General features: G+C 42.0%; 1 protein-coding gene across 1 annotated transcript in view; it reads left to right on the top strand.

Annotated features, from left to right (window-relative positions):
* Positions 1-8,732: 8,732 nt before the first annotated feature.
* MYCBP2 (MYC binding protein 2) overlaps positions 8,733-22,423 on the top strand; it is a 172,002-nt gene continuing 158,311 nt past the window's right edge. The window contains 1 exon segment of the mRNA XM_041419961.1: positions 8,733-9,426. Within this exon segment, the coding sequence (XP_041275895.1) occupies positions 9,155-9,426 (272 nt within the window). The 5' untranslated portion in view covers positions 8,733-9,154.

Genomic DNA, 22,423 nt, shown 5'->3' with positions numbered 1-22,423 from the left:
CCAGAAGTATTCCAACAATTAAGGTCTAAGGACTACAGTGGGATATAGCTTTAGCTAAAGGCAGCTTGGTGTGGAAAACAAAATGGCAGTAGCTGATTGGCAAAACTCTTAAACTCTGAAAAACAACTTTTTCCATTGTCGAGGTCAAGGAATGACATTAGTAAGGCTTACTGGAAGACTTGGTAAAAAAGAGTTTAGGGGCTAAAGAGGATGAATATATTTTGAATTTACTTGCTCTTGCAACAGAACAGAGCTATAGCCAAAGGTAAACTGCATTCAATGGTCACCTGTAATCAAAGTAAATGGCCTTCTAACACATTTTAGAAAGACTTGCACCATAAGGCACATCTGCTTTCTTATTTTGCTGCTTTGCATTGCATTGAGTAAAGCAACTGGAAAACACATCATAACTGCCTGATTAAAGGTTTTATGTGTTATTTATCTGTTTCAAGCTCTAATTAAAATATGGTGGGCACATCTGAAGGGCAATTCTTTCCACCATAAAACAGGCAGGATGAAGTGCCATTTGGAGATACTCATGTTTTTTCATTTACAATGAAGAGAGCTTGTCTAGTGTAGGCAACACAGCTAACACACACATAAGTAGTTAAAACTAGGGAATCCTGCCTGAAGGATATGGATTATTAGCTGCTTGTGACAGACTGTGATATGTACTTTGTTAGATTTTGTGGGTTTTTTATATTTGTTTTTTCTTGTACAAGACTGATCCTTCAGTCACTCTGTAGTGTAGAAGGAACTAGAAACTAGTTGCAGAAGAAGAAGGTAGAAGTAAATTCAGTTAATATGGATAAAGCACATATACTGATACATCTCAAAAAGTACTTGTTTATCATCTAATCAATAACCTATTTATATTATGTTCTATACGGTGTTGATGTTTGGTTTGGAACATTGTGTAGTACTAACCTAGAAACCTATACTTGTATTTCTGTCAAAGAGAGAAGGAAGATTTACATAATAAGACCTATTTTTGTGTAAGAGCATAACTAAAGTTATTTCATCTTTGACTGTCTAGCACTGCAGTCCTTTCTGTTACCGAAGGAGTAACATTAAAACAATTACAGAGTAATTATTGTTGTCATTCTGTTGGTACCTCATAAAAGCACAAATTTAGTATTCTAGGTCTTTTAAAAGATCTCTAAGTACCAGGACAGTTCTAAGGGTTAAAAAATCCCCAGAAATAAAAGAAGACTTGGTAACAAAAACAAAAACAAACCAAAAAAAAAAAAACAAAAAAAAAAAAAAAAAACAAAAACAAAAAAACCCAAAAAAAAAAAAAAAAAAACAACCAAAAAACAAAACAAAACAAACAAAACCCCAAAAAAACCAAAACCAAGAACAAACAAAGAAAAAAAAAAACAAAAACAAACAAACAAAAAAACCCCAAGAACTCTTTAAATCTGGAGTCAGGTTTTAGACTTCTTGATGTGGCTTACCTCTGTGATCAGTTAGTTTTTAAAAAATGTAGTCCTGTGGATTTTCCTTACACCTGTCTTAAGTGTTAATGGAATGAAACCTGCTTGGCTGCTTCAAGGTAATGCAAGTACTTCAAGAAAATAACTTTCCATAAGTGGGTCCGTGGCATTTGAATAATAAGTGAGAAATGTTGATGGACGAAGACATTTTTCTGAGTGTATGTATATGTCATGGCTTAACCCCAGCTAGCAACTAAGTACCATATAGCCACTTGTTCACTTCCCTGTCCTGCCCGGGAGGAGAAACAGGAAAAAACAGTAAAACTCATGCATTGAGATAAGAACTGTTAAATAATTTAAACAATTTAAAACATAATAATAATAACAATAATTAGTAATTGTAATAGTAACAACAACAATAATAATAGTAATGAAAAGGAGAGGAATAAATCCAAAGAGAAACAAGTGATGTGCAATACAATTGATCACCATCTGCTGACTGATGCCCAACCCATCCTTGAGCAGTGATCAGCAGCTCCTGGCTAGGCTCCCCCAGTTCATACACTGAGCATGCTGTTCTAAGTATGGAATATCCTCTTGGACAGTTTGGGTCAGCTGTCCTGACTATGCTCCTCCCAGCTTCTTGTGCATCTGCTCGTTGGCAAAACGTGAGACACTGAAAGGTCCTTGACTTTGGGTAACCACAACTCAGGAACTCAAACTTTAGTGTGCAATCAACATTATTCTCATACTGAATTCAAAACTGTACCAGCTACCAAGAAGACAATTAACTCTATCCCAGCTGAAACCAGGATGGTGCCACTACTCTGGTGTGACTTATTTTTTTCTGGTTTGTCATAACTCTGGTTACTCTAGTACCATTTATTCCTTGGGATTTTTATCAATATGCAGGAATTTTAGGTTCACCTTTGATGGGTTACTCCTATTTTAGTAAATTTCTTGATTTTTCTACCTTTAGGTGGAAATGAGAGCAGAAGGGAGAGCAACAAGTGAGGAAGCCATTTGAGTGAGATCTATTCCTACTCTTATCAGGTCAGTCACAAGTGTCCAGGACAAAGACCCTATTCTCAATGTTACTAAAGCATGCTACTAAATTGTATGATAAACTTCAGTACATCAAAACCCACACCTTCAGATGCAGACTCTAGCACGGGAAACAGCAGAGATGTAGACTCTCCCACAAAAAATGGCCAAATATGCTTTGCCCAAGGGCTTTGAAAATCTAAAAACTTTAAAATGTAAGTAGAATAATAAACTGTGTGTTGGGTGCTTGCCTCTTGGTCTAACTGTTTAATATATGCTCCTAGAAATACTGGGAACAGTGCTTCTTCTCAGGACCAGTTGAAATGGGAAGTTCCTTTTGGCTGCCTTACCGATACATATTTGTAAGAAAATTACCTCTTAAGTGACTAATGTAGTAGTCCTTAGTAATTATAAGATTACAGGAAAAAGAGATCCCACAGGGAATAATGTGGCTAGTGCAGCAACAGGTATATGCACTTACCTCAGAGTTCAGTAAATCCAAAGTGATGATTCATGTGTAGAAAGTTTCTGGTGTTTTAACTTAAGAGCTGAAAAAGTTCACTGAGCTATTAATTTAACTGAACTCCTGGAATCTGCATTTAATAAACAACACAAAGGTATTAATGTAATTTACAGTTGCTCAAGAAAACTGTTTTAAGTGACTTACAGTTACTAAAAATATGTCCATGGATAACTGTGTGAAGTTTTAAGCAGTTGTATCCTAGACTGTTTTTTTTTCCTCCTGTGATCACAGCACCATCCCTTCAGTTTATTAGCTAGACTTCCAAAGCTTTCACTAACAACATGATTGTTCTAAATATATCCCCGGCATTCTGCTCTGAGTCTGGAATTTGAATTTAAAATTGACCCACTTTACCCAATTCAAAAGACTCAATAAAATTATTTTGATCTTGTGTGGAAATAAGGAAATGGGAAAAAAATGGAAATATAATCTGATTCCATTTTTGGTTTGGGGATACCCAAGATTATTGCTTGCAGAGTAACATATTTGAACTGCTAGGGATTTTTTTTTCCTGACAAGCTAATTTAGTTTTCAATAGAGTTCAGGTGTTTCCTAGTCTTGTAAAGGATGAAGGACTGTTTCTCATGTACATTGCAACATTTCAGGTAGAAGACTCGTCTTGATGATCCAAATGGATTTTTCCATTTTCATGGTAGAACTTTTCAATGGCTTTAGCTCCTAGTCTTTGTTTCTTCATCCTATGTGACAATCCAGTAAACATTATTCCATATGCTATATTCAAGAGGACTTGAAATTTCCAAGCTTCAGAACTGTTTCAGCCCAGGGTCCAATTTCAAAGCTTTCTGACATACATAAATTTGAATGTCAAGCCATACTAGCCCTTCCTTTTAACCTATATAATATTTTCAAAGCAATAATATATTATAAAATATTACTAGTATGTATTATTGTGAGTTTCTAATATTTTTGGTTTTTGACTTTTTGCATTCATTCACAAACTTCAGTGCTGTTGGCTAAAAAGTTCTGCATAAATTTTGATAATATGCTGGTAATACTTCTTCAACTGTGTTTGTCTTCAAGTAGTGCTTAGCTGGTTCAGATATTTGTGTGTATATATATATATATATATATAAAATCTGGATTTCTGTATAAGGGGAAATCTGGTGGAATACTGTTAAATAATAATTACTGAAATTTTGAAAGGAAAAAGTTACTCATTAATACTCTCTTTTACTTCTATGTGTACCTATTTTTATTTGGATTAATGCCAATTATATTACCATGGCAGAAGTAAGGTGTTGGGTTTTCTTTGTTGGTCTCCCCACCTAAAAGAAGTAATTTTCTTAACTGAAGAGCTTATATAATTGTCAGCATCAAACTCTAAGCTTTTACTTCACACATATTTTTTTTTTGTGCTTACAAAATAAATTTTAAAGAAAGCATTTAAAGGAAAAGACAGGGTTTTTCTAAGGTGGAAATAAGGTCTAAATATTGGCACAATAAGTAATATAAAGACAAAAGTGGGTTCAAGGGTGCATAGAAGTACCTTTTGACTATCCAACTCTGGTATTTGTGACAGCTGGCATAAAAAATCAAGTGCCATTTGTCTGATAGCTTTCCTTTAGCATGTCTCTGCAATTTAGAATGGAAAAACTTGACTTGGAAAAAAAACCCATGACAATGCAAATAAATTTGGTGAGTTGCATATTTAAATTTATTTTTAAAATATGTGCATTTTGTTTTCCTTCATCTATTCTGCGTACCAAAAATAAACCTGGGTAAGCATAAGTTAGTGGCACTATTTGATCTGGAAAACAAATGTATAGTGAGGAATAAGCAGCTCCATTGTAGCATGGAGAAGAAAGCTTTGTCTGCAATATGGAGGCAGTATAGTGCCTGTTCTGTGCTTTCTATCAGTAAAGAGCTCTTTATAATAGAAAAGCACAGGAAAAGAACTGTGCTGTGAAATTTTGTGGTTTTGGTGCTTGTGTGTATGTCCCCAAAAATAATGACGTCTCAAAATAAATGCTTAAAATAAATGGTTAATAAAAACTTAAATAATTATAGATTTCTATTACAGAGTAATAATGCCAAAACAGATGCCAGCTTGGTGGAACTATGTGGTGAAAAACAGTCCTTTTAACTGATCATGTTAACAGCCTCACATCTTGACAGGGACATAAGCCTATTGACCAAAATAATATTATGGGGTTTTTTTGTTGTTACTACTGATTTAAGTCCTATTTCTGGAGCAAATGTGTTGGCAAGAGCTAGTTGCTTCAGGCAAACAAAGAATTCTCACATCATCTGACTGTAGTAAATTACAGGTTTAACTGCAGAAGTACTAAATTCTATGTTTCATAATTTCCTGGCTTCAATGTGACATGTAAACTGTCTAGTTTACAAATTTTAAAGTTGTCTTACTCTAGATTCACTACTTGCTTGTGAAAAAATTACTGCGTTGGTTTGTATCATATTTTGAAAGCTTAAAAAAAAAAAGGCCTGGAAATATAATCAAATAGTAAAAAGGTTAGGTTATGAAATCATGGAACTTTCTACTTTACATTCTGTCATGCAGGATACGGGAATTACCTGGTGGAAATTCTAGTTCTGCGGTGTTGAAACTCACATTTGTACAATGCTGATCCATGTGAGCAGTGACAGTGAATAAGACAGACTGTCAGACTGATTCTTGATGACATGCAAACAATTTGTTCTGCTAAAACTTATTTATAAAGGTGCTAAGTGAATGAACACAACTGCTGTAAGCCCCACCTTAAAGGGAGAGGCCGAAGGACAAGCACTTCTTTCTGTGTTAGCAGGAAGATGTTTGCAAACAGGGAAAGAGCTGAATACTGTCAGAAGTAAGATATATTCTGCACAAAGTAGCTTTGCTCAGTTGACTGGGTTTGTTCTGATGGTATAATAAATCCATCTTTCAAATGTACTGCTAAACCTCTGCAGCCACAGAAAGCAGAGGGCTAATCCGGTGCAAACAGTTTCCAAAATGACATTATCCCTATAAAAAAAAAATGAAACAAGCAACAGAAAACACCACCAACTAACAAGCAAGGAAATAGATTTGAACTGGAAATTATTTCATCCCAGATTTGCAGAATACACTTTATGCTAACTACAAGTGATATAGTGAATATCAGATCTAGCATAAAGCTGGACCAGATGAAATGTGTACTTCTGAATGTTCTTACATGGCACAGTAGTGATACTGTTGCTCAGAATCGGTGTCAGAATATGAAACAAGAGTACCACATTCCACATAAATAAATAAATAAAGGAAAAAGAAAAGGTGGCTTCCTTGGAGGACAAAGCAAGAAGTGAAAATATGGCTGTGAATGAGGACTGAACCCAGCTCTCACTTTGTGCCATTAAGAGTCTCAAAAGTTGGACACTTGCTTGTATTTTGAGTGAAGAGAGGTTAGAGGTGGACTAGAAGAAGTTACAGTGTTATCCTGGCCTGGCAAATCCTTGTCAAACTCCATTGCTCATCATAGACTGAAGCTTATGGAAGGTGGACTCTGCACTCCGGGCACCTTGCAAAATTCACCCAAAGTGAAAAACACTTGAGATAAAAACAGATGTGGAGTAGAAGTTGCAGTTTGCAAATAATCTCACCCCACTGTGAGTGGCTCTGTAAACACAAGCCCAGACAAATTCTAGAGTTTGCAGCAATATGCAAGAATTGCAATAAATTGCATCACTTTCATAAAAGTTTGCCAGCACTTATTGCCCATGCAGTAAAACGGCTGCAGTGGCAGCAGTGCAGAATAATTTTGAGATGAGACAGAAGATGTTATATCAGAACTCGACCCTTTTGTCAGGCAGTGTGCATTTGGTGAAGGAAAAATTACTATTTGGATATAAAGTTACAGCTTACAATAAAACAAAAATATGAGCTAAAAGGGGTGGATTTGCTGGTTTTGCTTTTTTCATGTTTGTTTTTTCTGTGTGTCTTTGTTTATTTGGGGTGCATTTGTTTTCTTGTTTGTTTGCTTTTTTTTTCTTTGTTTTTATGGATCTTACCTTTAGGAATGATTCTAGGTAATTCCTAGAAGAGGAGCTAGAAATTCTGATTCTCTTAGGGAATATGCTTTAGTGGTGGTTAACACCATAAGACACGGTACTTCTTTTCTCATGGCTCCTTTTAATCACTGCTAGATTTTTTTTTCCTGCACCCACTACAGTATAAGAATTATAATCAAAAGCTTTTTATGTAGTTAATGCTTTAAAACTTTTTGGAATGGTCTCTAGTTGCCTGTAAATGCATCAGAAAGTAGCTTTTTCTTCAGTGGCAGCACTACTCTGGCTGTCTTTCTGCTACCTGAACAGTTGCCTTTGTGAAAACCTGCATGAATTTACTGGTTCCAACATCTCAGTACCTGAAATTTAGCTTGAAAGATTAAGCACTGGTGGGCAACACACAAACTTAAGGAAGATAGCAATTGCACAGTTCTCTTATATTTGCTATTATTTTATCTCAGGCACATGTTATGCTTCTGGTTGTCCTGAGCAGGTAAGAGGCTTGATGATCCTTGTGGGTCACATCCATTCCAGGTATTCTGTGATTCTATGATTATGCAGTAATTGTTTGCAAAAATATTTACCTGTAGTTACAAGAAGGGGAATTCCACGGTTTGTTTAGGGCCTTTTTTGGAATGTAGAATTAAAAATAATATGTCAGCATATACCTTCTTTGGATGACAGCTTTCTGTGGACTGCAATCCAAACCGCATTTGGCATGAAGGCTTTTTAAATTATTTTTTTTATTATTTATTACATATTACATATTCTGGCCTATACACTTGAAGTTTTCAGCTTTATAAAGGAGTAGAAAATTGGCAAAACTGCAGGGCTACAACTCCAACAGATAAAAAGCAATAATGTAAGTGACCTGAAGATAAGAAAGTGCCTGCTGCCATGCCTCTCTTATCCTCTAAAAACAGGTAGGTTGCCCTGGAGATAGTGAAGGCAACTTAAGGAAAATTTTACCTAATGTGGCAACTCGATTTATTGGACTTTGCCTCATGTCATGGAGGATATTGCTCTTGGGCATAGATCCTTCCCAGGTAGCATTACATAGCACAGAGGCAAGGTGTGAGGCATGGGACATCTCAGTAAAATACGATGGACACACACTCTGCACAAATACCCGAAATGAGGTTGAAGTCAGGCGGCGTTCAGCCTCTTCTGGGCGCTAGGGTCAGAACAAGTCCTGAGTCTTACATGGCGCCAGGGGAGGTTCAAGCCGGACATTAGGGGAATTTCTTCACAGAAAGGGTGAGTAGGCATTGGAATGGACTGCCCGGGGAGGTGGTGGAGTCACCGTCGCTGGAGGTGTTTAGGGAAAGTCTGGACATGGCAATTGACGCCATGGTGTAATTGACAAGGCGATGGTTCGGTCATAGGTTGAACTCGACGATGTCTGAGGTCCTTCCCAACCCAACTGATCCCGTGATGCGCACTCCCAACAGAGCGCAGGAGAAGCTCCGTGCGAATACCCACCTCCCGGGCCCGCGCAGCCCGACCCCTCTGGGACGTGTCCGCGGGGGTGGGAGGCTGTCCCCCGGGTGCCCCGGCCACCCCGGGTGCCCCGGCCCCGCGCTGTTCCAGCGGCACGCAGCAGGTGCTCCCTGACTCCCTCTGCCTGCCTAGCCCGGATTTCCCGGGGGCCGCGCGGGGCGGGCGGAGCAGCGCATGCGCCCGGCGGCCGCGCTGCCCGCGGGAGGAAGGCGGGGCCGGGGCGGCCGTGCGGGGAGAGGGCGGCGGCAGCGCCGAGCACAAACTCCGGAGGGGAAGCGGCACCGCCGGCCTCCGCCCCCCGCCCCCACACACACACCCTGTAGCGGGAAGGGGGAAGCAAGCAGCCCGCCCCCTCCCTCGCCGGTCCTGGCGGTGCACGGTCCTTCCCGGGACTCGGTGGCGGCGGGTGCTGTGCCCGGGGCGGAAGGCGAGCGGGGGGTAGCTGGGGCCTGAAGCCGCCGCCGCTGGAGGAGGGGAAGAGCGGGGTGTTCCCGCAGCGCGGGTGGATGCGCAGCCTGAAGGGCGGCTCCTGCGGCGCCTCCTGCGGCCTCGCCATGGCCGGGCCCCGACGGTGAAGGCAGCGGGAGCCGCCTGTGTCCGCGCCGCGCCAGGAGGCGGCGCCGCCGCAAGCAGGGGGCGGGCGGGGAGGGGGATGAGCAGCGCCGCAGCTGCCGCCGCCTCTGCGGGAGCCGCCGCCGCCTGCACCGGGGCCGAACGCGGCTACTCCTTCTCCTCCGGCGGCGCCGCTCCGGCCATGGGGCCCGAGGAGGGCTCGGCCGGCGGGCTGGGAGCCCTGCCCGCGCCGCCGCTGGGCTGCCGTAGCCGCTACCAGCTGCTGCTCTCCGGGAAGGCCCTGGCCGACAGATACCGGAGGATTTACACGGCGGCGCTGAGCGACCGTGAGCTGGGGAGCCACCCGGGCAGGTAACGCGCGCCGCGCTCCCTCCCGGGCCAGACGCGCAGCCCCCGCCACCCCTCCCATCGCCGGCTGGGAGCGGCCCGGCGCGTGCACCTTCCTCCCTCCCGGCAGCCGCCCTCCTCATCCTCCTCCCCGCCCCCGGGCCGGGCAGCGCGGGTGTCCCCGCTGCCATGTGGCCGCACCGCCGCGCCCCGGGGGACGGACGGAGGGAAGGGGCGGTGATGTAACCCGGTGGCTGCCCAGGTGCCGCCCGGGCCCCGCCGCTCGCTTGGCGGGCGATATCGCGCAGATGGCGCTGCCGCCCCCTCTCCCGGGGCCCTCCGGGGCAGAGTTACCTGTGCCCGCCCCAGTGTGCGGCCCGGATCCCCCGGGGGGATGGAGAATGCCAGTGCTGGGCCCCCGGGCAGACCTCGCTCCGGCCAGGCTTGCCGGAACGGGCTGAATGCCGTGGTCTCTCCGGAGACAGGCTGCGCAGGGCACCCGTGGCTCCCGCTGGCTGTGTTACCCGAGCGAGAGACCGTGGCGCTTTTTCCATGTGCTGGGGCTGCCTTTAGCTACCCTGCCTTGTTTTTCCTTCTCCTCTTTAGGTCATGTTTCCCCTTTGCCATCGCCATATAGGCGGCCTCGGTGTCTGGAGGGAGGCAGCGCCTTGCGGGGCGTTCTGGGGTGCGGTGTGGCCCCACCTGGTTCCCGAGCACCCCTCCCCCGGCGGATGATGCCCTTTAGGGCTCCCGTTCCCGGTCCTGCCGGCCGGCTCCGGGGCCGCAGCAGGGTGCCTGTTGCTCCTCCGGCCGGGAATGCCGCCCTGCCCTGCTCCCGGGCGGGGAGGGGGCTGCGGGCTGTAGCGGTGCGGAGCCGCGGGGAGGCCGCCCGTACCCCGCAGCCCCCGGGCCGGCCCGGGCGGATCCTCCCGGCCCTGCAGGCCGTGGCGGGGTGCCCGGTCTCGCTGTGCGAAGGGCTCCCCCGTGGTGCCCGGGCGCTCCCCATTGTTCCCCTCCGGAGGTCGCTGAGGATGTGGATGACATGAAACCGGCACCTTCCTGTGTTCTCAGCCTGTGCTGCTCTTAGGCTGTGATGTGGGTGGCCGGGTCGTATGGAGAGCTTTGAGTCACCGTTGTTTCAAGTTTGCAAAGGCTTGTAAAGCACGAGGAGGTTGCCTGCTTGGCTTCTTCAGGTTTTTGTTAGTCGGACTTGACAGCAGGGCTCACCCCCCACCCCCCTCGCCCCAGAAAGCTCTGTCTAGAAGTGGAATTAACATAAGACACGTACTTTTCCCAGTTTGCTTATGGTAAATGCTGGAAACGTGGAATGTTAACATGGGTGCCTAACATCTTTGCAGCTACTGACTTCTTTTCAGAGTGTATGATAGGGAAACCATAGTTCTTTCCCCCCTGAAGACCAGCAAGTGTTTTCTTACTCCACATATTCCTTACTTCATTGCTTATACCTTTTCCATTAAATCTCTTCCTGCTTTTGATCTTCGTATCATTTAATCCCGGGATTGCAAGTGCTGAGTGTAAGGATACTACTAAATGCAAGGAAATCAGCTATACAATTGCTCCTCAGTGCTCAAATACCTGTCTGAATTTTGCCCAGAGGGATCTGTATTTTTTTAAAGCTGTAGTTTTGCATTAGTTGTGTCCTCCATGTCTTTTGGTTTCAGGATGATTCAACTGCTATCCCTTATACTTAAAATTGTAGAAAATACTAGTTTTAGGTGTGTGTAAATGTTAATGCTTCTTTTAATTTGTGTTTTTGAAGTCAAGTCAAAGAAGACAGACTCCTTGTACAGAGCAAACAGGTACAGGCTTTGGCAAGTAAATGACAGGCAGTTAATACTGGTGAATACTGCCAATGTGTATTGGACTTTTGAGAGGAGGATTATTTTATAAATACCTCGTTTTCTGCTATCACTACCCCCACTATCTTATGTGAGAGACTGATGGCAGCCAAGATACTGCTTGTGGTCTCCACCTTTTCCCCATATTGCTGTCAAAATACTGCAGAATACTTCAGCCACCTGGTAGACTTAAACAGAAATGGTCAAAAATATGCCTTTTTACGAAACTAATACAAATCCCAAATATTTTCTAAAGAGAGCTTTAAATTTAACTGTAGCTGCATCTAGTTGCTATGGTAGAGAACAGTGCTAGATAAATTAAATGGACCTTAAGATAATATAGGTTGTGACAGAAGTCCTAACTTGATTTTTATATATATGGAAAATTTAAATCCTCTTAACCAGTAAGAGTGTTTGTGACTAGAAAAATAACTTGAAGTAGCTGAAAAAAAGTGAAACAAATTGGCTTATCAATAGTAATAAAATTCTTCATGTGTTCCAAGAAGACTAATGTGAAGAATGATAGTGCAACCTATTTGCAGTAAGTTGATGTGGAACTTTTTTTGCTTCAAGTCTGCAAAATGATACTCTGCACTTCATGGGCCGTGACCGATGCCTGTCTCAGTAAGTGCTTCTGTTCCAAACCTAACTGTAATGTTTCTGAAGAACTGGCACACAGTATGAAAATGCTTTTGTGTAGACAAGGAAATCAAACATTGTGGAGATTATCTGAAAGTCACAAGATTAGTATCACATTTGCAAGGTGTTTGTGCTGGCTGTCATCGGAAGGGATGAATATCACGTGTTGAGTAGGATGCAGTAATTGGCTTTGAAACAGAACCAGCAGTGCTTTGCATTTCCTCATGTGATACGGGCTGCAGTGTCATGGACACTGGTCTCCACAGGAGATGGGCTGGTTGGTGTGCTTGCTCCCCCTGCCACGCTGACATAATACTTCTATAGTGTCTTGCAGTAACAGATTAGAGACTCACTCTGGGTTAAAATTAACTTGGCAAAACTGGTTTGTTGTAATCCAGACTAATTCCCTGATCTGGCTCACCTTGTGATTGCACTTGTGACAGCGTGAGGTGAAGGGTTGCACAAAAATTTTTGTGTACAGAGACGTGGGAGCAAAGAAACTTGTTTTTGTCACTCACGTCAGCCTAATAATTTTATGAAAGGAAACAGAAAAAAGTACCTAATTCTGTGATTGTACAGATAACAATGTTAAGGATCTGCTGCAGTACTACCAGAAGTGGACAGTTTAGTTGTCAATTCAAGAAGAATCTGCTCTGAGCATGCCTGAGTTTATAGTCTCTCTGCTTTGTGGCCACTGAAGTATTTGAAAATAACTACATAATGTCTAGTGTAACCATTGAAGTGTGTAAAACACTAGTAGGTTGTACTAGCATCTTCAGAGGGCAACTAAAAATCCATGTTAAATTAAACTGTTGTTTTGTATGCTGGGTTCTAGATGGACAAAACTGCAAGTGGGCACTGGTGTTAGTGCTGTACCAAAGCTCTGTATTTGCTTTAGTAAGGTATTTCTGATTTTCACATTTTTGCTGTCTTCAAATGCACTTTTTCTGTAGTATAACTTAATCATAACAAACATCCCTATACATCTGAAATGTTGGTTTTATTGCTTGTGCATCTTGGGGGGGTTTCCCTGAGTTGCCAGTCCCTTTACTGTCCTTTCGCCTATTTATCTACTACCAGAATTATCAGTTGGGCTCAGCATGTTCTTTGAGACTTCTTGTCAAATATGGATAGCTGTATAAATTCATAATGGCTTTAGCGTGACCTGTTTTGTAGTGGAAGTGTTCACTACATAATTTGGACTAACTTCAAATTGTTATATTACAATGGCAGTGTACTCTGAAATGACAGTGAGTTCATACTCATGCCAGAATGACCATTACTTTGTTGCTAAAGTTGCCTCTCAACTTAGATCCTTCAAAGAAAGAAAGCTTCTGTTTGTGTTGTGAACTTTAGTGTTGTGGTCTCGCTGAGGCCAGGAACATTTCAGTAATGGTGGGAATGTAAGATTTCTTATATTAACTAGAAATCAGATGGCTGTTTTTACTAGCTATTTTGGCTGAAGAAGAGCCAGCCAACTTTATTTCATGTTGATTGTTTCAGCTAGATGATTATAGCACATTTTGAAAGTAGGTTACTCATTTACACTTGTAATTGTAAATTATATATCCTCTGGACATCAGGTTAGTCTTTAGGCTTTTAGAAATTTACAGTCTTCCCTTATACCCTTACTTACACTCAGTAAAGCAGTGCTTATTTGTGATGTTTCAAGTATATATACTTGAAAATTTAGTGCAGAAATATTACTGAAGCTTTAGCTTTGCCTTGCGAGGATTTAACGATTTTATGAAAGCTATTTTAAAGTAAGTTTTGGTGTATGAGATTTGTGTGAATTTGATTGTTGGTACAGAAGAAAGTCTTAATTTCTTCAGATCTAAAGCCTTTACAAAAGCTGTTAGCTTTTTTGGTTTGGAACTTGTTGCTCTTTTAATATGGAATAATAATTGCAAAAAGGTAGGAAGCATTTATTTAGTTTAAAAAATAAAGGTTATGTGTACAAAGACTAGTAAAATGATAGTGGTGTTACATTACCTACTACATTTTCCTGCTTATTCCTGTGCAAAGGTTTTCTCCATAGGTCCTTTCCAACTGAAATATTCTAGTCTAGTTTGTCATCTGTTTTTCAGTTCTTGTGTTTTGTAGATGTAATTTTACAAAACAAAGTTCAAGTCTTGTGTAAACTAAAACTGTTTAATTGGGAAATTGATGTGCTGAGTCTTAGATTAAGCAGTGCATTAGAAGAGCTGATGAGAGTTGCTGTCTGCTCTAGGCTTTTTAGCTGCAGTGTAGTAATGTTTTAATACTATATTGCCATGCTGGTTAATGGGGATTAGCAAATTACTAAAATAATAAAATACACTAAGTGAATTTTTACTTATTTACCTTATATTCTGTTAAGGAAAACAGTTTTATATAGTAGTTTTTTTAAAAACCTCTACTTGTCTCTTAGTCTAACATGGTTGTATTTGTTCAGTGTTGGTGTAGGAAACATAACAGAAGCTGGAAAGATCCCAAAAATATTACATTGAGAGGCTTAAGATGGGCATTTTATTTGTGTATATTTGTAAAAAATAATTTATATAAGTAATGGGAAAAATTAAAACACGACTCCATGGTTTGTGGTGGATTTTTTGGATGTTGTATTTTTTAGTTTAAACTGAGAGGACATGCTAGTTAAAGTTTCAGTTTGTTACACAATCTGCTCTGGCACACTGATGGTTTGTTGGGTAGCAAGTTGAGGCAGTTAAGGTTGGGCTGAAGCAATTTAATAAGTTACCATTCCTCACTGCTAGCCATGTTTAATGTAGTAAATATGTTTCCTGCATATTTAAAAACTTGATGTTGAATTTGTTTTTCTGTTAACTATCAGCTGTCAGGGTTTCCTTTTGGTTTTCCTCCCATATTATGATCTTCCTTCTGGCCAAAATATTTTGAAGATTTTTTTTAGTAAATTCTCCTCCTGACATATGACGATGTAGGTTTTGCCAAACCCATGATTTAAAGATAAAGTCTGTTTATGTCTTTATAGAAAGCACATGGGATGTATCAATAACAGTTTCAAGGTACTTTATGCAAACTGTTTTCCTAATCCCTTGTTTACTTTGAAAACTTGATCCCTTGCAGCATTACTTGAATACATGGTTACATTTTTTTCTTTCTTACCTCATTTGCCATAAACACTGCTTTGTGCACAGTGCTAAGTGCAATAGTACTCCTATAATTAACTTTGTTTTGTAAATATATTTTGAAGGTGATCTATTCCTTTGGTCTTTCACAGCCAGTTCCTACCATTGTGCCCCTTCAAAGGATGAATACTAGAAATTAACACAGGAGAATAGGCTCCTTATGCTGTGACTGCATTAAGGCAGATGGTTTCTGTACTTTCAGATTAGTGTTTCATGTGTTTCAAAGCATATTGATATGCTTTATATGATTTTTTCTAGTGTATCATAGTGTATAGCATGTTATAGCTCGTGCACTTCAGACTGATGAATGTGTTGATGAAATTAATTAGATGAACTTAAACTGAATGATAATTATTTCTTTGCATCTAGTATATCTATGACTACTTGGGCCTGAGAAAAAAAATTTGTTGCTATTAGGGTAATAAATCTAAATTTATACCTGTTGTACACATTATTAAAAAAAATCAGAAACTGAGTTTCCTTGTTCCCACGTGAAAGTGGAGATGCGTGGTTAGATTACTGCTGTTCCTTGTTTTCATTTTCTTCCCTTAACTTTTGTAGGCTTGTGTTCCAAGCATTATTGCCATATGTAATGGGTTTAAAACTCTTGGAAAATGCTTTATAGTTGCTATGAAAGGGTGTACGTGGTGTAACCTCAGTGGGCAGCTGAGCACCGCATGACTCCTGGGTTATTTCCCCCTGCAGTGGGATGGGGGACATCTGGAAGGATAAAAGTGTGAAAACTTAGGGTCTGAGGTAAAGACAGTTAAGTAGGTAAAGCAAAGGCTGGGTGTACAAGCAAAGCAAAATGAGGATTAATTCATTCCTTCCTTACCATCAGCAGGCTGATGTTCAGCCATCTCCAGAAAAGCAGGGCTTCATCATTCCCAGTGACTTGGGAAGACAAACTCTGAATGTATTGTCCCACCACTTTTTCCTTCTTCCTCCCTGTTTTGTATACTGAGCATGGTATCATATGATAGAGAATATCCTTTTGGTCGGTTGGATTCAGCTGTCTCAGTTATATCCCCTCCCAGCTTCTTGTGCACCCCCAGTTTACTTGCTGGCAGAGCACTATGAGAAACTGGAAAGGCCTTGGCCCCGTCCAGGTGTTAGTCAGCAACAGATAAATCACAGGTGTGCTGCCAGCACTGTTCCCTTCACAAATCCAAAACATACAAGCTGCTTGGAAGAAAATTTTTATTGTAGCCAAAGCCAGATAAAGTCAAAAAGTAGAAGTCTGTTGCTTGTAGTTTAAATTCACAGATGCCATGGTATTTAGATTATTTTGGCCATGATCTCTGTCAGTATTGAAAAGTTTGTAGCTCAGAGTTTTAACCTTAATGGGATTAAAACAGAAGTCTTACTTCTCTACTGTGCTCCTTGTTTCAGTTGGTGACATTGCTCATCTTTTCTATTGCTGTGTCTGTACAGATCTGCAGCCAGCCAGTCATTTACGTTACACTGAGATGAGCTTGTTGTTATATAAATACCTTATTCTATTTTTGTTATTTCAGCCTATTCTTTATTTTGTTTCACCATGTTTACATGTAGTCACTTGTGACTTTCCTATCTGATTTGGCCTTGCTTTTCTCTCCCACTAGCCAATGCATAATTCTTTCCAACAATGCTCATATGTCTTCATTATGCTTGTATGTTTTCAGAGTAGTTATGTCTCTATTACTTTTCTCTTCAAACCAATCGATTCTCTATCTACTTTTATTTCTAGAATATACTCCTATACAGTGTAGACCATTGACAGCTATAAACTGGTGAATTGCTTCAGTTGCTTCCACTTGGCAGTTGATACTCCTATACAGTGTAGACCATTGACAGCTATAAACTGGTGAATTTTCAGTTGCTTGCACTTGGCAGTTATCTTCTGCTATTTGTTGCAGACTAAGAATTTCTTTGGTTTTCTTTTGATAGTAATCACTTTAAAGATGTTACACTGTCATTGACCACTAGTAATGGGCTTAATGAGTTCTTAATAAGTACAGATTTTCCTTGACTTCATGTAGCATATTTGCTAAATTAAAATTCTGCTGGTATGTTTCTGTGTAAAATAGCTTTGTATATGCACTTTAGTTTTGGTGGTTGTGTTTAGATAGGAGAGTGGCCAGAGGTGCAGATTTTGTCATCTCTGCTGTGTTTGAATGACTTTACAAATATTAAAAAAAAGTCATAGAAGTGTTTAAGGATAAATACTTTCATCTGCATTGACAAACTTGAGGAGTAAGGGTTTTCTTGGAGATCTAATTTCATAGACAGCATTGACATGAATAATGAAAAATCAGCTAATTACAGAAAAGAAATTCCAATTGTCAGTGGTTGTACTGAGAGATGTTTTCTTTGTGTGGAGAACACTTTGGAGGGATGCTTTCTTTTAAGTTACTTCTCTTTATCTGAGACAGATGTATGCTGTTTTGGAAACCTTTCCAGTTACAAAAGGGATCAGATACTGTTTTGTACTTTGTCATGGTCAGATGAAAATCAGTTCCATTTTACTTGTGCAGTTGGGTTTTAATTTCATTTTTAGAACCTGTAGTATTTATTTCTGTCATTACTGGAGAGGCCTTAGGGTATTCCAGCAGCTGGAATAACTCCTTTCTTAAGCCTCCAGAGTTTTGGCTTTCAGAAAAATTGTAGTTGTTAAGAAAGTTATTGTCATAGTAAAATAGTCCTCAGTTATGAAATTAATGATTAAAAAGATGTGCGATTTCAGCTCACCAACAATAGCACATAAAAATCCCAACTGGAAAATCAATAAGTACTTCAAGAAAGTAATTTTTTTTTCTCTTCTGACTTTTTTTTAACCTTTTCAGATGCCTTAGAAGCCCAGAGTAAACCTGTCCTACTACTCTGCCTATGTTTTCCTCTAAGCCTGTGGTAATTGGATTGCAGCTGATGTTCCTTACCCTGATTTACGGATTTAGGGGACAGGATTTTGGTGATTTTTTCCATTTGTAGATATACTGCTTAAGCCCTGACTTTTTCCTTTTATTATTGGCCTGGATGAAAATTCATGTCAGAATGCTTGATTAATTATTTAAAGAAGATAGTGTGTAAGCTGGTAATGGCTTGGAGAACGTACACATGGCTCTTTGAATGACAATTGACTTATTGTCCATTTCACTAAAAATGTTGAATTTTAGGCTTACTAAATAAACATAACACTAATTTTAAATATTTGAGGTCATCTGAGATAATATTGTCAGCAATCAAAAAAGACTAAGCTTTTATGATTTAAGGAAAATATTGGTTGTGCTCTTAGTGCTGTTTTAAGGTCCGCCTATCAAGCTGAACAGTTTCCCACTCTAATGATTCTTACAACTGAATTCCTTAAAAATCTGCAGGCCTTGATGGGCAATCTACAGATACAGGCATGGAGAGCAGTGGATGTGCTGTACCTCAGCTTGAGTAAGCATGCCTCCCACAGCATGCACAGGCTGACAATGAATGGCAATTACAATGACAATAAATAAACAATTACATAAGTAGACAGTGAAGTAGATTGGGAGCTGGCTGAGTGACTGGGCCTAGAGGTTTGTGGTCTGTGAGGGGAAGTCCAGCTGGAGTCAAGTCGTCAGTCATGTACCCTAGAAGCTGATACTGGGGCAAATGCTGTCTAGCATCTTCAGTAATGGCCTGAATGCTGGGACAGTGTCCCCCCAGCAAGTTCCCATATGGTACAAAACAGAGAGGAGTTCTTCATATACTGCATGGTTGAGTTTGCCTTCAGAGGGATGCAGCCAGTCTGGAGATTTGGGCTGAGTGCAGTTTTAAAGTGCAGCAAGGGGAATTGCCGAATCCTGCATCAGGGATGAAATAACACTGGGGGGCTGACCAGCTGGGAGATAGCTCTGCAGAGAAGTAACTTGATGTACTGGTCGGCAACTATCTGTGTGCTAGTAATGCACTGCCTTGGCAAAGGTGGCAGACAGCCTCCTAGGCTATGCTAGGAAGAGTGTTGCCAGCTGGTTGAAGGAGCTGCTCTCTCCTCTCTGGTGGGGCTGCATCTGGAGCGTCCAGTTCTGGGCTTCCCAGTAGAGGAGAGAGATACTGCAAACAGTTAAGTGCAGGGTCATGTTGGTGATTAAGGATCTGGACCTTTTCTTCAGTAAGGAAAGGCTGAGAGGGCTGGGACTATTAGCCTGGTGAAGAGGAGGTTCAGGAGTAATTTTTTTAATGCAGTGAGGGAATGAAGAAAGGAGAGCCAGATGCTTCTCAGTAATGACCCCCACCCTGACATGGCACTGATGTGGCACAAATTAAAGTTCACGAAATTCCAGTGCATTACAAGAAAGCAATTCTTCGCTATGAGAAAGGTCAAGCATCAGCAGGTGTTGTCTAGGGAGGTTACTCTAGTAATCTAGAGATTACTCCTTGGTAATACTAAAAGTGCCACTGCATAGGATAGTGGGCACCTTACTGTCTCTGACACTGCTTGAGCAGGGTTTGACAGAATCGGACACAGTCACAGAACGGTTGAAGTTGGAAGTGACCTCTGAAGTTCATCTGGTCCACCCTTCTGCTCAAAGAGAGCCACCTGGAGCCAGTTGCCAGATGGCTTTGAATATGGACGGAGACTCCACAGCCTTGCTTGCAACCTGTACCAGTGCTCAGTCCCCCTCACAGTAAAAAAAAAAAAAAAGTTACCTTTACAGGTCCCTTCTAACCTGAATGATGTGATTCTATAGTCCTTAAGAAAATAGACCAGAAGAACGTAGGATCAATATGAAGTTTCATTTGTCCTCAAATAAAATATCCTTTATTTTATTTGAAAAGATGCGTCACAGGGAACAAACATGGTACTGAGCAATCAGATCTTCCAGCAGAGCTGTGTTTTAAAATGGTGGTTGTTGTGGTACTAGAAACAGAATCATTAAATAGTTTAGGTTGGAAAAGACCTTTAATATCACTGGGTTCCACTTCTAACCCAGCACTGCCAAGTCCACCACTACCCTGTGTCCCCGAGAGCTACATCTACACACCTATTACATACCTCTGGTGGTGGTGATTCTACCACTCCAAGGGCAGTGTGTTCCAGTTCTTGAAAACCCTTGTGCTGAACAATTTTCCCCCAATACCCAATATAAACCTTCCCTGGTCCAGCTTGAGGCTGTTTCCTCTTGTGCTGTTGCTGGTTACTTGAGAAAAGAGACTGACCCCTACCTGGCTACAGCTTTTTTCAGAGAGTTGTGTGGAGGTATAAGTTCTCCCCTGAGCCTCCCTTTGTCCAGGCTGAACAACCCCAGCTATCTCAGCCCTTCCTCATAAGACACATAAGCAGCTTTTTTTTGCCTTTCTCTGGGCACTCTCCAGCAATTTTTTGGAGTGAGGAGTCCAAAACTGAACATAGGATTCAGGGTGTGACCTTAACTATTGGAGTGTACCAATATTACTGATGGGACTGCCTTGGTCTGTCTGGTCTTGGCTGCTGACCAAATAGGGCACCTGTGGTGTTTTCTGCCCAGAGACGCTGTTCAGTACCTGTGCTTGCAGCTGAGCATGTGGGGACAAGTCTGGGCATGCCCCGAGCTCCAGTGCCTGCGGGCTGGAGCTTGCTTTGAGGGGGTCACTCCTCAGCCTTCCTGAGCTGGAGAAACCTTTAAGGCGAGGTGAAGAAAGGAGCGGGTCCTGATGGAGAGTTTTTAAGCCAGAGTTTTTATTTTGGTGGCACAGCCTGTGAATCTTGCAACAACTCCACTCTACTCTCCAACCAAACTCTCCACCAGACCCCAGCCGTGTGGTCTGCTTGCTCTTTTACCTGGGGCGAGGGGCAGGGGAGGGGAGGGGACCCAGGGAGCACCAACCAGGTACAGGGGAGGGGGTCTCAGGTGAGAGGGGCACCTGGGTGGGCCAATAGCCCTCCGGGTGTGGAGAGCATCCTTTGAACCTATCAATTGCTCGATGCTCTCCTTGGTATTTCTGGTTTGATAGACAGTGCCCAGCAGGGGTCAAGGGTGGGGAAAAGGAGAGGTGATTGACACACCCCCTCTGGGGAAGGAAACCCCTGGTTTTCAGGGAGAAACCAGGGGAAACTGAGGCAAGTCATGGCATCACACCACAACACTTAACAGTGCATAGTACAGGGGGTGATTACTGCTCTGGCCCTGCTGGCCACACTATTTCTTGATACAGGCCAAGATGTGGCACCTGGGCACTTTGCTGGCTTGTGTTCAGTAGCTGTCAACCAGTGCCCCCACACCCTTTTCTGATGGGCGTCTTTCCAGCCATTTCCCCAGCCAGTAGTGCTGCAAGTGGTTGTCAAGACCCAAGTGCAACCTCACGCGTTTGGCCTTAGCCCAGCAAAGAGTCCCCTCCCAAGCCATGAGCCACCACTTTTTCCAAAAAAATATTGTGAGAAACAGTGTCCAAAGGCTATATGAAGGCCAGGTAGACAACATCCACAGCCTTTCCCTCATCCACTAAGTGGGATGCCTGGTCATAGAAGGAGATCGGATTGGTCAAGCAGGACCTACTTTTCATAAACCCATGTTGCAGCCTGGTGACCTGGTTGTCCTGCATGTGCCATGTGATGGTACTCAGTATGATTTGCTCCATGACCTTCCCCAGCACCGAGGTCAGGCTCACAGGGCTTTAGTTCCCTGAATTCTCCTTCCAGCCTTTCTTGTAATTGGGTGGCACATTCTGTGACTTTCCGCCAAGTGGAACCTCCCTGGTAAGGCAGAGCTGCTGGTAAGTGATGCTGGAAAGTGGTTCAGTGAGCACTTCTGGCAGCTCCTGCAGTACTCTTTGGTGGATCCCACCCAGCCCCATAGACCTGTGCGTGTCTAACTGGTGGAGCAAGTCACTGATCATTTCCTCTTGGATGATGGAGGCTGAATACCCTGAGAACACAACCGGACTGAGATGGAGAAGGGATTAAGTACCTGCGCGTTTTCCACATCCATTTATAGGATGGAGATAGTTCTCACCCTTCTTTTTGTTGTAAACATGTTTTTAGAAACATGTATCAGATCTTCATGCTACAGCTTGATATGGGTAAAGGAAATGTGAGAGGAACTGAAAAGGTTCACTTGCAGTTTCAGATAAGACAAAGCGGCATATTTGTCCAAGCATTCTTGTAGGAAGAACTGCATGGTAACAAAATACAAATGGAAGTAATTTATTATTTAGAGTATTTTTGAATTTAAGGTGTTTTGTGTGTTGAAGTCTTGCTGGATGTTGTCTAGTGGCAGTTAGTCCCCAATTTGGAAATATTACTACAAAAATCTTAGCTTTTCTTTCTACAGACTTCCACTTTTTTTTTTTCTTTTGGGAGCAAATATATTCAAACTGTAACAAGAGGCAAAAATATGGTTTGTGAGCTAACTGGCTTGCAACTGAGCTACTTTGGCTGTGATTTTGGCA

The sequence above is a fragment of the Onychostruthus taczanowskii genome, unplaced genomic scaffold, assembly GCF_017590055.1.
Source record: "Onychostruthus taczanowskii isolate IOZ18803 unplaced genomic scaffold, ASM1759005v1 scaffold62, whole genome shotgun sequence".
Taxonomy (NCBI): domain Eukaryota; kingdom Metazoa; phylum Chordata; class Aves; order Passeriformes; family Passeridae; genus Onychostruthus; species Onychostruthus taczanowskii.
The sequence above is the reverse complement of the archived record's forward strand: the minus strand, read 5'-3'. Positions and strand labels throughout refer to the sequence as shown.